This window comes from Pagrus major, chromosome 7 (assembly GCF_040436345.1).
Source record: "Pagrus major chromosome 7, Pma_NU_1.0".
Lineage (NCBI taxonomy): Eukaryota > Metazoa > Chordata > Actinopteri > Spariformes > Sparidae > Pagrus > Pagrus major.
Genome location: NC_133221.1, coordinates 10,601,699 through 10,613,857, shown reverse-complemented (window position 1 = coordinate 10,613,857; position 12,159 = coordinate 10,601,699). Strand labels below are relative to the sequence as shown.

At 41.9% G+C, this 12,159-nt stretch overlaps 1 protein-coding gene across 1 annotated transcript; it reads left to right on the top strand.

The window, feature by feature from the left end:
- The first annotated feature begins 1,963 nt into the window (after positions 1-1,963).
- LOC140999098 (interleukin-17 receptor C) lies at positions 1,964-10,012 on the top strand. The gene is made up of 16 exons (XM_073469355.1): positions 1,964-2,564; positions 4,191-4,218; positions 4,317-4,451; positions 4,653-4,766; positions 4,893-5,005; positions 5,452-5,563; positions 5,649-5,690; positions 5,865-5,998; positions 6,111-6,173; positions 6,267-6,324; positions 6,420-6,652; positions 7,113-7,160; positions 7,263-7,314; positions 7,492-7,587; positions 7,671-7,709; positions 8,694-10,012. The coding sequence occupies exons 1-16, from the start codon at positions 2,358-2,360 to the stop codon at positions 9,500-9,502; spliced, it is 2,283 nt and encodes a 760-aa protein (XP_073325456.1). The 5' UTR covers positions 1,964-2,357; the 3' UTR covers positions 9,503-10,012.
- Positions 10,013-12,159: the final 2,147 nt, after the last annotated feature.

Genomic DNA, 12,159 nt, shown 5'->3' with positions numbered 1-12,159 from the left:
TGTTTGTAGGTCAGTTTAGTCACACGGGAAAAAGCTTCATGCTGTAAAAGAGCTGAACTGCCGAATCTGGAATATGGTCTTTGGGCATCTGGCTATCATGGGGAAAAAAAGCCAGGCACATTTAAGATCCACAATGAATTTGCATTTCTGATAGCACTAACCGAACCTGAGGACCACACGGTTAACACAGGTGCTTCATGCACAGCAGATAAGCAAGAGTACCAATTATAATCTACAGCAGTGGACTTAACTGACCTGCTCACTTGAGGTCAATGATTAAACTTGAGCACTCCAACCGAAAGTATTCAAATGACTGCCTCTGTTTAACAGCTCATTGAAAAGAGGCTTTAGAGTTAATGGGGCGATCCTGAAACAAATTGCTCACAGCCAAGTATATGTTTATTAACGGCTATTTGAAGCTGAACCACCTTACATTACTCTGGGTGTAAGAGTTTCAGTTAGAGGCTTCAAAAGAAAGATATTAAGGCCCGTAATGTTGGTACAGTGATGATCCATGACAAAGCCCAATGTTGTCAGACGAGCGATTAAACACTTACCAACCTTATCTGATGGGCTTATTATAAGCAACAGTTTGTGTTGTTGTCATATCTGGCAACAGTCTGCTTCATCTGCCAAACCATCATACCTAAGGCATGGCTGTTTATTGTTGTTGACTGTAAAAATATTTACGTTTCCCATAAAAAAGTTAAACTTGTTATCAATTCAGCTGTGCTTAAATATATATATGAACATAACTTAAAAGTCCTATTTGTAAAAACAACAACAACAACAACGACAAAACAAAAAGTTTTTTGAGTCTCACTCCCAGTTTGTCAGTTGGGATGGCGGCCAACCCGTCCTACAATCCCAGAGCGTCCTTTAAAGAGGAATCCTGCTGCTTTCACACCCGAGCCATGTCAGGGTGTGTAAATAATTGCTACTCAGCAAAAGTTTTGGAATCGGTCCACCTGATCCAAACGGCTCCATCGCTTCAGCTGTCAAACTAAAAGTTCTTGCCTTTGACAGGCTGAGGTTGTTCCATGACTTAACCGAGGACACGATTCCTTCAGATACAGACCTTTTAGTTATGCAGTAAGATCCGTTTTTTAACCAGAAATACAAGTCTCACTCTGAAATCTCCTCAGGTTAGTGGTTACAGCTATTGCCTCAAGTATATTGCCACTGACTCACATTTCCTCCATCGTCTTCCTGCAACAACTCACCTCTTGCCAGGTTTCCGAGCAAAACTTCTCCTTGAGCAAGACATGTATTTCTGGTAGCAAAACAGAACTTGGTATTTAATAAAAGGTCTATTTCCGTAAGAGGAGTCATCTTGTAATGTTATCGGACACTTTGAAATAACAACGTCAGCCTGTCAAAGGCAAAAACAAACACTTTTTGTGGACACAACTTTGACATTCGGAGTTGTTCCCATGGATCACGTTGCAGCTATCGCAGCTGAGGTGATCTACCAGACCGATCTGAAAACTTTTGGTAAGCATGAATCATTTTCAGACCAAAACATGTAAGTATAGGGCCAACTTTTAAAGATTGTGGAATTCCCCTTTAATAACAATTCAGTACCTAGATAATTCTAGTTAACACAAACATTCAATGTGATTTTACTGGTCTCCCAAAAATGAAAAACTCACTTCATTCTGCCTAAAATATCAAGTCTACCTGACTGTATTCAGTCAGTGTTTTTATCTTTACATGTCAGCTTTATTATTTCAGACTGACACCATTTTGTTTCTGCATTATATTCATTTTAAACCACTGTTGAAAGAGACCCTCCAGGATTGAAACTGTGTTGGGGAAGAGACTGAATTCAAAACTAATCTTTATCATGATTATCACTGTGAAAACAACCCACCATGCCTTATCTTCAGATGTAGGCTATTACAGTCACACTGCATATTAATATCTCACAGGCTCTCCTCAAACTATGAAAAGTAAAGTTCTCAGAAAAGTTTTTTTTTTTACTTTCAAAGAATACATGCTGGGAAGTCTGTCCATACTTCTTTAGAAACCTCGAAGAACTTCATTCCACTAAACCTTTTACATAGTTGCTTTATAGATTCGTGTTGTATTACCTAAATTCCATTAAATGACTTACGACCTGAGAAAAAGAAACATGCGGAGAGTGTGTCAGATCTCCTCTATCCAGGTGTGACACGCCCATCACCTCTGAGCTGTCGGTTCCCGAGAAGAAGGCGTGAGACAAGAGGAGTGTCAAAAACACGACAGGACAACAAACCACCGTTCAGTTTGTGGGTTTTCCGAGGAAACCTCTCTGTCATGCTGATGTGCTGTTGGCGGTATCAAAGTGTAACGGGCTTTCGCTCTGTGTGGGTGGGATGAGGGGACGCCCCCCGTGGAGCAGGAGTCGTGTGAGCTGTGCCGGGCGCAGAGGCGCTTTCCAAGAAATGGCTCCGGCGCTGCTCCAGGGGCCACATGTCTCTCCGCTGCTGCTGCTGTCACTGCTGCTGCGCTTCTGGCCGTCCGTGTCCGCAAGAGCGCTGGAAATGGTGGACCTACACGCACCTGAGCTCACCTGCAGCGAGGTAACAAGTCCGCGTGATGCGTGTTTAAGAGCTTAAGAGGGATGAACCAGGCTGTAGCAGGTGGATCTCTGTTTTTAGGTGATCCATGTGGACTGTGGTAGATGAAGTGTGCTACAAACTTTCATTATTGTGTTGTCTAGGAAAAAATAACAAAATACAATGTGTAAGCTTCATGTGTTGGGTGAGATGAGTGTGTGTGTGTATGTGTGTGTGTGTGTGTGTGTGAGAGAGAGAGAGAGAGAGAGAGAGCAGGGTTTAAAGTCCATTACTTATTAACTAATGTGCCTGAGCATGACACCTTACTCCACTGCTCCTTTTCCAACGAGGCTGGTCGCAGCTTGAATTTTCTTGTCAAGTGTTTTCCAGAGAAGTGAATCAAGCGGAAGAAAAATAAAACAGCACAGTATCAGTTTATGTGCAGTAGCTGCACATGTGGCAATCAAAACTTTACAACTGCAGACAAGATTAACTATTACAACAAGGGATTTTAAAACTGTGTGTGTGCTGAGTCATTTGTTGACTCTGATTTTGGAGGTTGCGGTTTGTGGTGCTGAGGGATACAGTAACAACTCTCAGTGTAACATGAGTGCTATATAATTACGTATTATGTTAGGATTATGGGATCATTTTCATCATGAAAGCGAAGGGATGTCTCACACGATCCAAAACAGATGTTGTGCCCATTCAGTATCTAAATGCAGATGTGATTCCTGCTGAAATGCTAAACTAAATACTCTTTTTCTTTTAATTTGTCACCTGTCTGTAGTTTTCACTGATAATATATTAGGGCTGCAACTCACAATTATTATCGTTATCGATTCGATTTCATTTATTGATTTATCGTTTAGTCTGGACAATGTGGGAAAAAATGTGAAAAATGCTCATTAAAATTTCCCGGAGCCCAAAGTGACGTCTTCGAAAAGCTTCTTTTGTCTAACAAACAGTCTAAAACCCAAAGAAATAAAAAATACATTACAACCTGGAATGGCTCTGAGCAGAGCGAATACCTCTGCCAAGGCCCAACAGTCTCACAATGTTAAAGAAACATTGAAACATTAAAGAAAGAAATCCCTTAATCCGGATCTGCACCACAAGTCTTTTCCGGGCAGAGACCCATCCTCCATCCAAGTTTGTTTTGGAAATCTGTCCTGTAGTTTTTGTGTAATCCTGCTGACGTAGCAACCACCATGAACATAACTTCCTTATTGGAGGTAAAAATCTATCTCATACTATAAAGAGTTGAACAACAGTCGTTAGGCAGTTACCCGAAAAAGAAAACAAATATTTTCTACTGGAGCTACACTTTATCACACATACCCATCTTACAATAGACAAAACATTTCGGCATCAAAAGGAACCATTGGCAAAACATTCACCACGTCTGCCATACTAGTATAAAATTTGATTCGCATTATTGTAACATCTTCTGAAGCTCCTCGCTGCATCCGTTTCTGTATATAATTTTATAGAATAACCTTCATCATGAGCTATTTTAATTACGAGGATGTTAACTTGTGGTAGTGCTGGGTTTTTTTCAGACACATACTGTGGGCAAGAGGTGTGTTTCATTATAGATGAGCAGGATTGTTGTCATTCAATTCTCATCCACAACTTTTCTTTCTTCAGGGTTTGACTGATTGCCACGTGAGCTTGGGTAACTACACGCTAAATCATCAATGTAATAACTTCAAACCAGAGTGTGTCAGTCTGCGGTTCATCTCAGAGCAGAAACACTGTCTTCTCTCTCCACAGCCTCTCCGTACACTGCTGCTCTGCCCGATCCTGACGACACAGTGAACGTTACACATGTGCAGCTCCAAGCGATTCTGTGCTGCTCGGCCAGACGAGAATGTGAACCATGCCTGCAGATCATTATCACGTTTCATGGTTTGTATGTCAAGTATTTTTATAGTGTCAGCTTGGGTGAGGCATCATGCTCGTTCCTTCTGAGAATAAATGTTAGCGTCGCTTTTGTCAGTGCTTCCTGTATTCTTGTCATAGCTTGTCAATAATTGAGCTGCTTCTAAAACAATTTGTTCTCCACTGTAGTATACACTGACTGCTGTTGTATGACACATGTTGTTGCAGAAGTGGATAATGTAAAGCAGGTTTCTGAGGAGTCTGGTGACCATAATGATGAAGAGGAAGTTGAATCAAGCACAAATGTAGGAAGCGGTCAGTTTGTCCTTACTGAGCCAAAAGGTAGAGGAGCAAAACTCAACTCAGAATGCACACTATAGTATACTTTTTTCATTCTAATCAAACGATTTAATCCTCTTCTTCTTCTTCTTCTTCTTCTTCTTCTTCTTCTGCTTCTCTGCGTTACAGGTTTAGTGAAAGTGTGTCTCAGCTCCCCCGGCTCCAATGAATTTTGCAAGACGCTCCAGTTTAAACCGAGCGACTCCGGTTTCGTCCAACCTTCTCGACAGCCCACACACAAGGTAACAAATAATATACAGGGCTGAAGGAATCCCCTCGTGCAGTTTCTGTTGTTGATTAATTAACTAGTCTCAAGTGGTGGGAAGTAGATTTACTCTGGAGTATATCCATTTTATGTTACATTGTACTTCTGCCCCACTACAGAGGGAAATATTGTACCCCACTGCATTTATATGGACAGATATTGTTATATTGTTAAGAGCTCATGAAATACAGCAGATTGTTAAGATTAAACCAGGGTCTGGGAACTAACTCTTTAGGTTCAGAAAGTTGGAAAAGCTTCAAAAGTTATGACATTAGGTACACCGAGTAGTACAGAACCGGTTCCACGTTGGTGAAAAAAAGGGAACTGTGTTGCACTCAATCTTATTGAATTGTTCAAAGTCTAGTTTCCCCACTATTTTTGCTACTTAACTTATTTAAATACTTATAATTCCTGCAAATGCAGCTTCTGTTGACAGAAAAGGCGACTTTTGGCAGTCCCGTTGTGGTCCACGTTGACGGACATTCAGACGGAGCTCACATCGTTCAAAATATTACAGTCCCATCTTTAAATGAAGGTGAGGTTAAGTGCTGCAATGTAAGCAAAGATGTGCTGAACTACCGACTACAAATCTCACCGAACATCCACTTGACCTTTTACAGTTTGTTCCATGAGCCACGAGGGGACAGTGAAGGAATGCGATGGTATGTGATGGAAGAGTGTCAGGTGTGCTCTGCTTTTTCCTGTTCATCTAGCTCAGCATCCATTGTGTATATGCGGAGGTTCATGAACAAGGCAGCGCCAACATAAACAGCTGTACATACTTATGGAGTGACACATCTCAGCTAGAATTTATGATTAATGCGTCTTTGTCTCAGCCCCAAGACTCCGAGCTGTCACTGATCACAAGAGAAACGTCGTCCTCCTCCAGCTGGAAAACGCTGACGCCAGACAAGATGAAATTATGTGCCAGATGGTTTGGAATGAAATGCCTGGAGAGCTTCTTGTGTGGGTCAGTCAATGCTCAACTATTGTATCATTTCACCATGTTAGTAAAAAAAAAAAATCCATATTGTCTGCGTATAGCTTTTTAACTTTTTTTTTTTGTCTTTTTACCATTGCAGCCCAAAGGCAGAAGAGAAATGGTCATTCCTTCAAACTTTGTTGCACCATGCCTGTGCTTTCAGGTAGCTGATGTTTTTTTTAATCATAACTGACAAGAAAAGAAAATCTGTAAAACTTTGTGAATGAAAAATGGGATTCAAAACCTCTGTTTGCAGGTGTGGTGGAAGGAAAAGCCGCTTCGAATAGAAACCTGCCCTTTCAAACACCAAAAAGGTAAAACGGAGTTCGAAGGTCAAACTGAGAGCAAGATAAAAATGGCATGGAAAAGGGTTTCACAACAAGCAATGTTTTTTCATTGATGTTTTTAGACGCCTTGGAAAGAATGCAGCACAACGTGTCTGTATCTGTGGCAGACTGTCAGATGAGAGGCGGTGGTACGGGGCTGAGCTGGAATGTGACTGCCCCCTGCAGACTGGAGGCAGAGGTGTGGCTGTGCAAGAAAGACCTGGCAGGAGGCCAGTGTGAAGAGGTGACGGGCTCCAGACAGAGACTCGACAACCACGCGCAAGCCGGCTGGAGTGCAACACGCAATGGACATTGGGTAAAAAACTTGCTGTACTACTTTACTTAAAGGAGAAGTTCACCCCAAAAATGAAAATTCAGTCATTATCTACTCAGCCTAATGCAGATGGAAAGTTAAGTCAACTTTTGTAGTACAAAAAACATTTCTGGAGCTTCACAGAAAAACAGCATTGCAGCATTCTCTGTAACAACATAAGTAGATAGGGACTTGTTTTAGAAATTACATTTATGTTATTTATTTATGTTGTATATGGAGGTAAGTAGATAATCCCTGAAATTTAATTTTGGGCTGAACCTATCCTTTAAACTTGGCTCTCCCTTGACCACGTACAAAATTAAAATACTGCTTACGCGTGAATGCATCAGTAAAGTACAAGGCCTACTTACACATAATAACCGCTTTTCTGCCTACAGGTACTTTTACTTATGATAATTTAAACATTTTGCTGACACTGCTTCGTTTCATAATTTACTTCCAGAAAACGGGAGAGTTCAATGTGTCGTCACATCCTCTGCTTTGCGTTCAGGTGACATGTTCAATATAATCTTATTCAAACATTTGTAAAAATATTCCACTGCCTCCTACAGTCAATATTGTGCTAATCTTAACCCTTGCACTCATTTTATAGATCAAGATAAAGGGGATGGAGTCATACCTAGAGCCCCACTGTCCATTTGCAAGTAAGACTACTAATTATTGACGAGATCCGGGTTAAGTGTGTTTAATGTTTAACTCTTATCAGCTAGAACAAGCTACATTTTTTCATAATGAGGTGGCAGATACTGTGCACTTATCGTTGTTATGTAACGTCAGCAGTGGCCGTGACGTTTTTACTTAATAATCGATTTATTCTTCAGCGTCTCGATGGAGATGGAGCCTGCCACTTCTCATCGGATTGCTACTTATGTGTTTGATCGTACTGGGAGCCTATTTCGTACAAGGGGTCCTGAAAGGTCAGTTTTCTATTTGTAGGTCATCGAATGTAAATAGCACCTTAGCAAAAATACCTTAACGTGTGCTTCTGTTTTCCCTTCAGGCTACGTGTGGAGATGGTTGAAAGAAGATGATGTGAAAGGTAAACCTGACTGTTTAATAATAGAGCATATACACACGGTGGCCATTTTCCCCTGAGATCACTCGCAGGGAAGCCGTCATACAGCTGTGCTCCAAGTCGTATAAACACAGGGAATCAAAAAAGTATTAGCAGCTTATGTCAACAGCTAACGTGAGCATTCAACCACTTCCTAGTTAACATTACCATTTCATATATGATAAGGAAGGCTTTACGTTATGTAAATCTAAAATATCAACGCACATCTTGGGCGCATTTATTTAAGCCCGGAAGTGAAACAAAATAAACGCAATCAAACGGTAATGTTAGCTAAGTGGTTGAATGCTAACGTTAGCCATTGGGTTATCAATTATGTTGTTGTACTTTGAAATATGGCCCGATGTCCCTCCAGATTTTCACTACCCACTGTCTTTCTTCAGTTGATAATCATCTGTCACTTACGTTTATGCAACTTTAGCTTCCCACCCTGAGCGTGATGTCAAGACAAAAATGGCTGCCGTGTAGTTATGGTCTAATGGCAACTGCTATTTTTCACATCCCCTCGTTGTTAACATAACATTACAGATGTACAGTATGAATAGTCATGTTCTTATGATTAAGTTTTTACTTGCATGTCTTACTCTTTTTTCCTGTAATCTCATTTATATTCTGTATTCGCTTGTATTAGTAGCTAGCTACTGTTAGTGCTGTTTTGGCTCATTCTTCACAACAGAAGGGGGAAAAAAAATCTCTTATCCTATCTCATAGTTTGAATCTATTTAAAGGAAGTCCTTTGTTTTTGGAAAACACTTCTGCCAGATTTTGTAACTGTTAAATAGCTCCATGCTAGCCATTTCCATTTGTTTCTAGTTTTTGTGCAAAGCCAAGCTAAGCTATGTGTTTCCTGGCTGTAGCTTCATATTAAACTGACACATATAATCAAGCAAACAAGAGTATTTCTAAAACTGACTAACTATCTTTCAAACTTTCATTTCTTCTCGGTTTCAGGCGCTGTGGGTGGGGGTCATGTGGTGCTGCTGTACCCACCTGATGACGACCAGGCTTTGCCGGAGCTGATATGTCACCTGGGCTCGACCCTCCAGGCCCTGGGCTTCAGCGTGTCTGTAGACCTGTGGAGCAAGTTGGAGCTCAGCGTCCTGGGCCCTGTGCCTTGGCTCCACGCAAGACTCAACCGACTGCAAAAGCAGGGGGGCAAAGTGGTGCTGGTCCTTACCAAGGCCGCCTGGATAAGGGCTGAAGAGTGGGGAGCTCGGAGCTGGGAGAGAAACACTCCCAGGGGAAGTAAAGCAGACATGGAGGAAGAGGAGGCAGGAAGCCTCACTGCCTCTTCTCAGTGTGTCGACGTTTTTACTGCTTCATTTAGCTGCATTCTAGCAGACTATTTACAGGGCCGCGCTGGTGAGCGGTTTATGTTGGTGCAGTTTGAATCACTTCCACCTGAGCCTCCGGGGGGTTTCCGGCCACTGCCAGAACTTTTCCGCGGCCTTCACCTTTACAGCCTCCCCTCCCAGAGCCTGGGTTTTCTGACTGAACTGGCTGGGGCTCGGCAAATGGCTACAGCATCAGCCAGACGGAAAAGGGCAGGGGGGCTCAGGATGGCATCCCGGGCTCTGGCACGAGGGCTGTCAGGGTTCACAGCAGGGACTACTGTGTTACGCCTGGCAGGAGTGTCTCAGAGTTATGTTGGGGTTGGAGCTGAAGACTCGGGGGAAACGGTGCCCTTACAGCCATGTCTCGTTACGCCTCCGTCCAGCCCTGACTCAAGCACTAAGGTCAGTGAAGTGGAATGGGTCTGATTGCAGGAGGGCAAGCGTCCGTTTTGGGATGACGAGCCAACAATGAGTTGACTCTGGGAGATGTTCCCATAAATCCGTTTGAAGCTTTTGCATGTGCTGGTTCACACATCTGGGGCCTTGGGGCTGTTGATAAGAAACCTTTTCAAATAAAAGCTGGGTTGTTATAGCTTCAGTTCTTGCTGCTCCAGATTAATAAAAGTGCTCAACATTAAAATCTCACCACTTCTAGAGGTACAGTTTTTTAGCCGTTTCTCAGCTTTAAACTGAGCAATTGTGTGTGTTTGTGTGTTTGAAACATTTACCTGTATTTGATATTCTGCATGCATATTTATTGCATATGACAGACCTGAGAGACATGAAGAAAGGATTAATCAAAAATAAGCTATTTATTTACCTGAGTTTGTACACAAGTATATTCAAATGCTTTGTCCGAGTCAATTTTATACTGTGTTTTATCTTTTATCTTCTATTATTCCACAATGGGATTGAATAAAGAATCTGTCTGACTCATGTCGCCAGATGCTCTTCTTACTAAAACCAGTTTATGTTCAATACAAACATGGCAGAAGATCACGTGTGTTTGCAGGGGTAGGCCTACAGCTGTACACAAATGGAGAAAGTCGATTAGAAGTCTGAAGTAGATGGGGAGGGAAACCTTTAAATGTGTCAATAAGGCTCATCCAGCATAATCCAAGTCTCCCCAAGCCCCTGAGATTTTAAGCCGAAGTCTTCACTGCACCCTGTCTGAAGTGGGTGCACGAGCTCGACCGGGGCGTCAAGGGTGCAGATAACGTCTTTTCAAATCAATTTGAGTTCTCAGGGCTTCCGGAGACTTGCGTTATGCCGGACGAGTTGTATGGAGCCATTGTTTTTTTAAAAACCAGTCCCCATCTACTTAAAGGTGCGCTATGTAGTTTTTAGGGAAAACATTTTAATCAGCCTGAATAAACTAAATAAACAAACTCTCTTTGTTTTCACGACTGAGTAAACAAACTGACCTTAAAGGACAACACAATTTCACCATGTTTTACTTTATTTATATGTGGCGGACCCTGCCACCTTTCCTCTGAGAACAGCTTGTGTGTGAGTGTGTCTTATTACCTCACTTATATTGTAAATATTGAAATTCTGAGTACATATAATTAATTCTGAGTCATCCTTCCTGATCACAGATGTCTTTGTCTCTGGATTTCTACATGCAGGTTGTTGAACTGTATTTTAAAATGCATCTAAACTGTAATTGTTGACAGTCAAAGTCAGAGCTGCGACACAGCCTGTGATTTCAAACGCACTGTCAATATGACATCACTGACACACGGCCCCGTCTGTGAGAAATTGGATGCTGACTGATTGGTTGATGAGGTAAATCCCAGCGGGTTTGGGTGGTGCCACATCCTGATCCTGTGCGTGTGGCTCAGCTGCTCGGACAACAGAGAACCAACTGGAAGCCGCTCGTTGATTCATCCCCAGCGCAGCCCGAGCACAACCCAACATTAGCTCTGCTAAGCTAGTCATTCAGCCGGCTTGGCTTTACCGACACAAATGGCACACTTGAAGCTTTGAAAGTGGCTTTTCCAAAATGTGAAACTGCGCCTGCAGTGTGTGAGCCAGCAGGGAATCAGACAATCATCAGTGGTGCAGCGGACGTAGTGGCTTTCCAACTACAAGGTAGGACCAGGAGAGCTAATATAAACACTCCGGCTAGCTAGCTAATTTTCCGAATAACTGCGATTAATATTAGTTAGCATGAGAGGCTGTCGCTGTGTTCAGGAGACTTTAAAGATAGACCGGACTGATCGGCAGACTGTGATAGACAACGCTAGCCGAGGCTAGCAGCTAACTATTGACCTTAGCCGGCTGCTAGATGGCTAATTTTGTGGTGCTGATGCTGAGCTAGCTAACCGCTAAGCTAACAGTGAAAGAAGAGCATCCCAACCAGGCTGAGCTGTGTGTTTTGAAGCTTTTCTAATAAGACTGAGTTCATTTAACAACAATTGAAGAACGGTCATTGAGCTACTTGATGATTGTATATGTAGATACTTTGTTTAAATATGAAATTAATATACATGTGACGTGACAGAGGGTGACAGGACAGCAACATAATACAGTTTAACTACTATAAAACAACAGCTTAAAAATACCATAGAGTGAAAATCCTAGTAAACACTGAACATCATGCCTCATGCTAATAAATATTGCATGACTATGGATTGGATTGCTTTACATTATACAAATGTTCTTATTGCTTTGTTGCAGTAAAAGCACATGTCATCCAGTTAATGCAATCTATCTCAGGGTCTCTAGGGAAACAAGTCTTTTCTAAGAGGGTAAGAGTGCTTCATCATACTTGAAAGTAATGATCAAGTATTAAAACCTGTAAATTAAACTTACACTTACTCCATACCACAGAAGTTTTAATAGAGACAATGTTACGACCCCTCTTAGATCTTCATCGGGTCAGATTTCATGAAGATCTAAGTGGGATCAAACATGGTATAGATTTAACTTCTGTGGTATGGCGTAAGTGTGCAGGCGTTACCCTCTTTTCATTCTCACAATTTAGCCTTACACCTACGTGTAGGCATGGGATGATATGAAAATGTCATGTCACAGTTATCCTGTAATAATTGCAATACTCATATTATCTCCATATCATC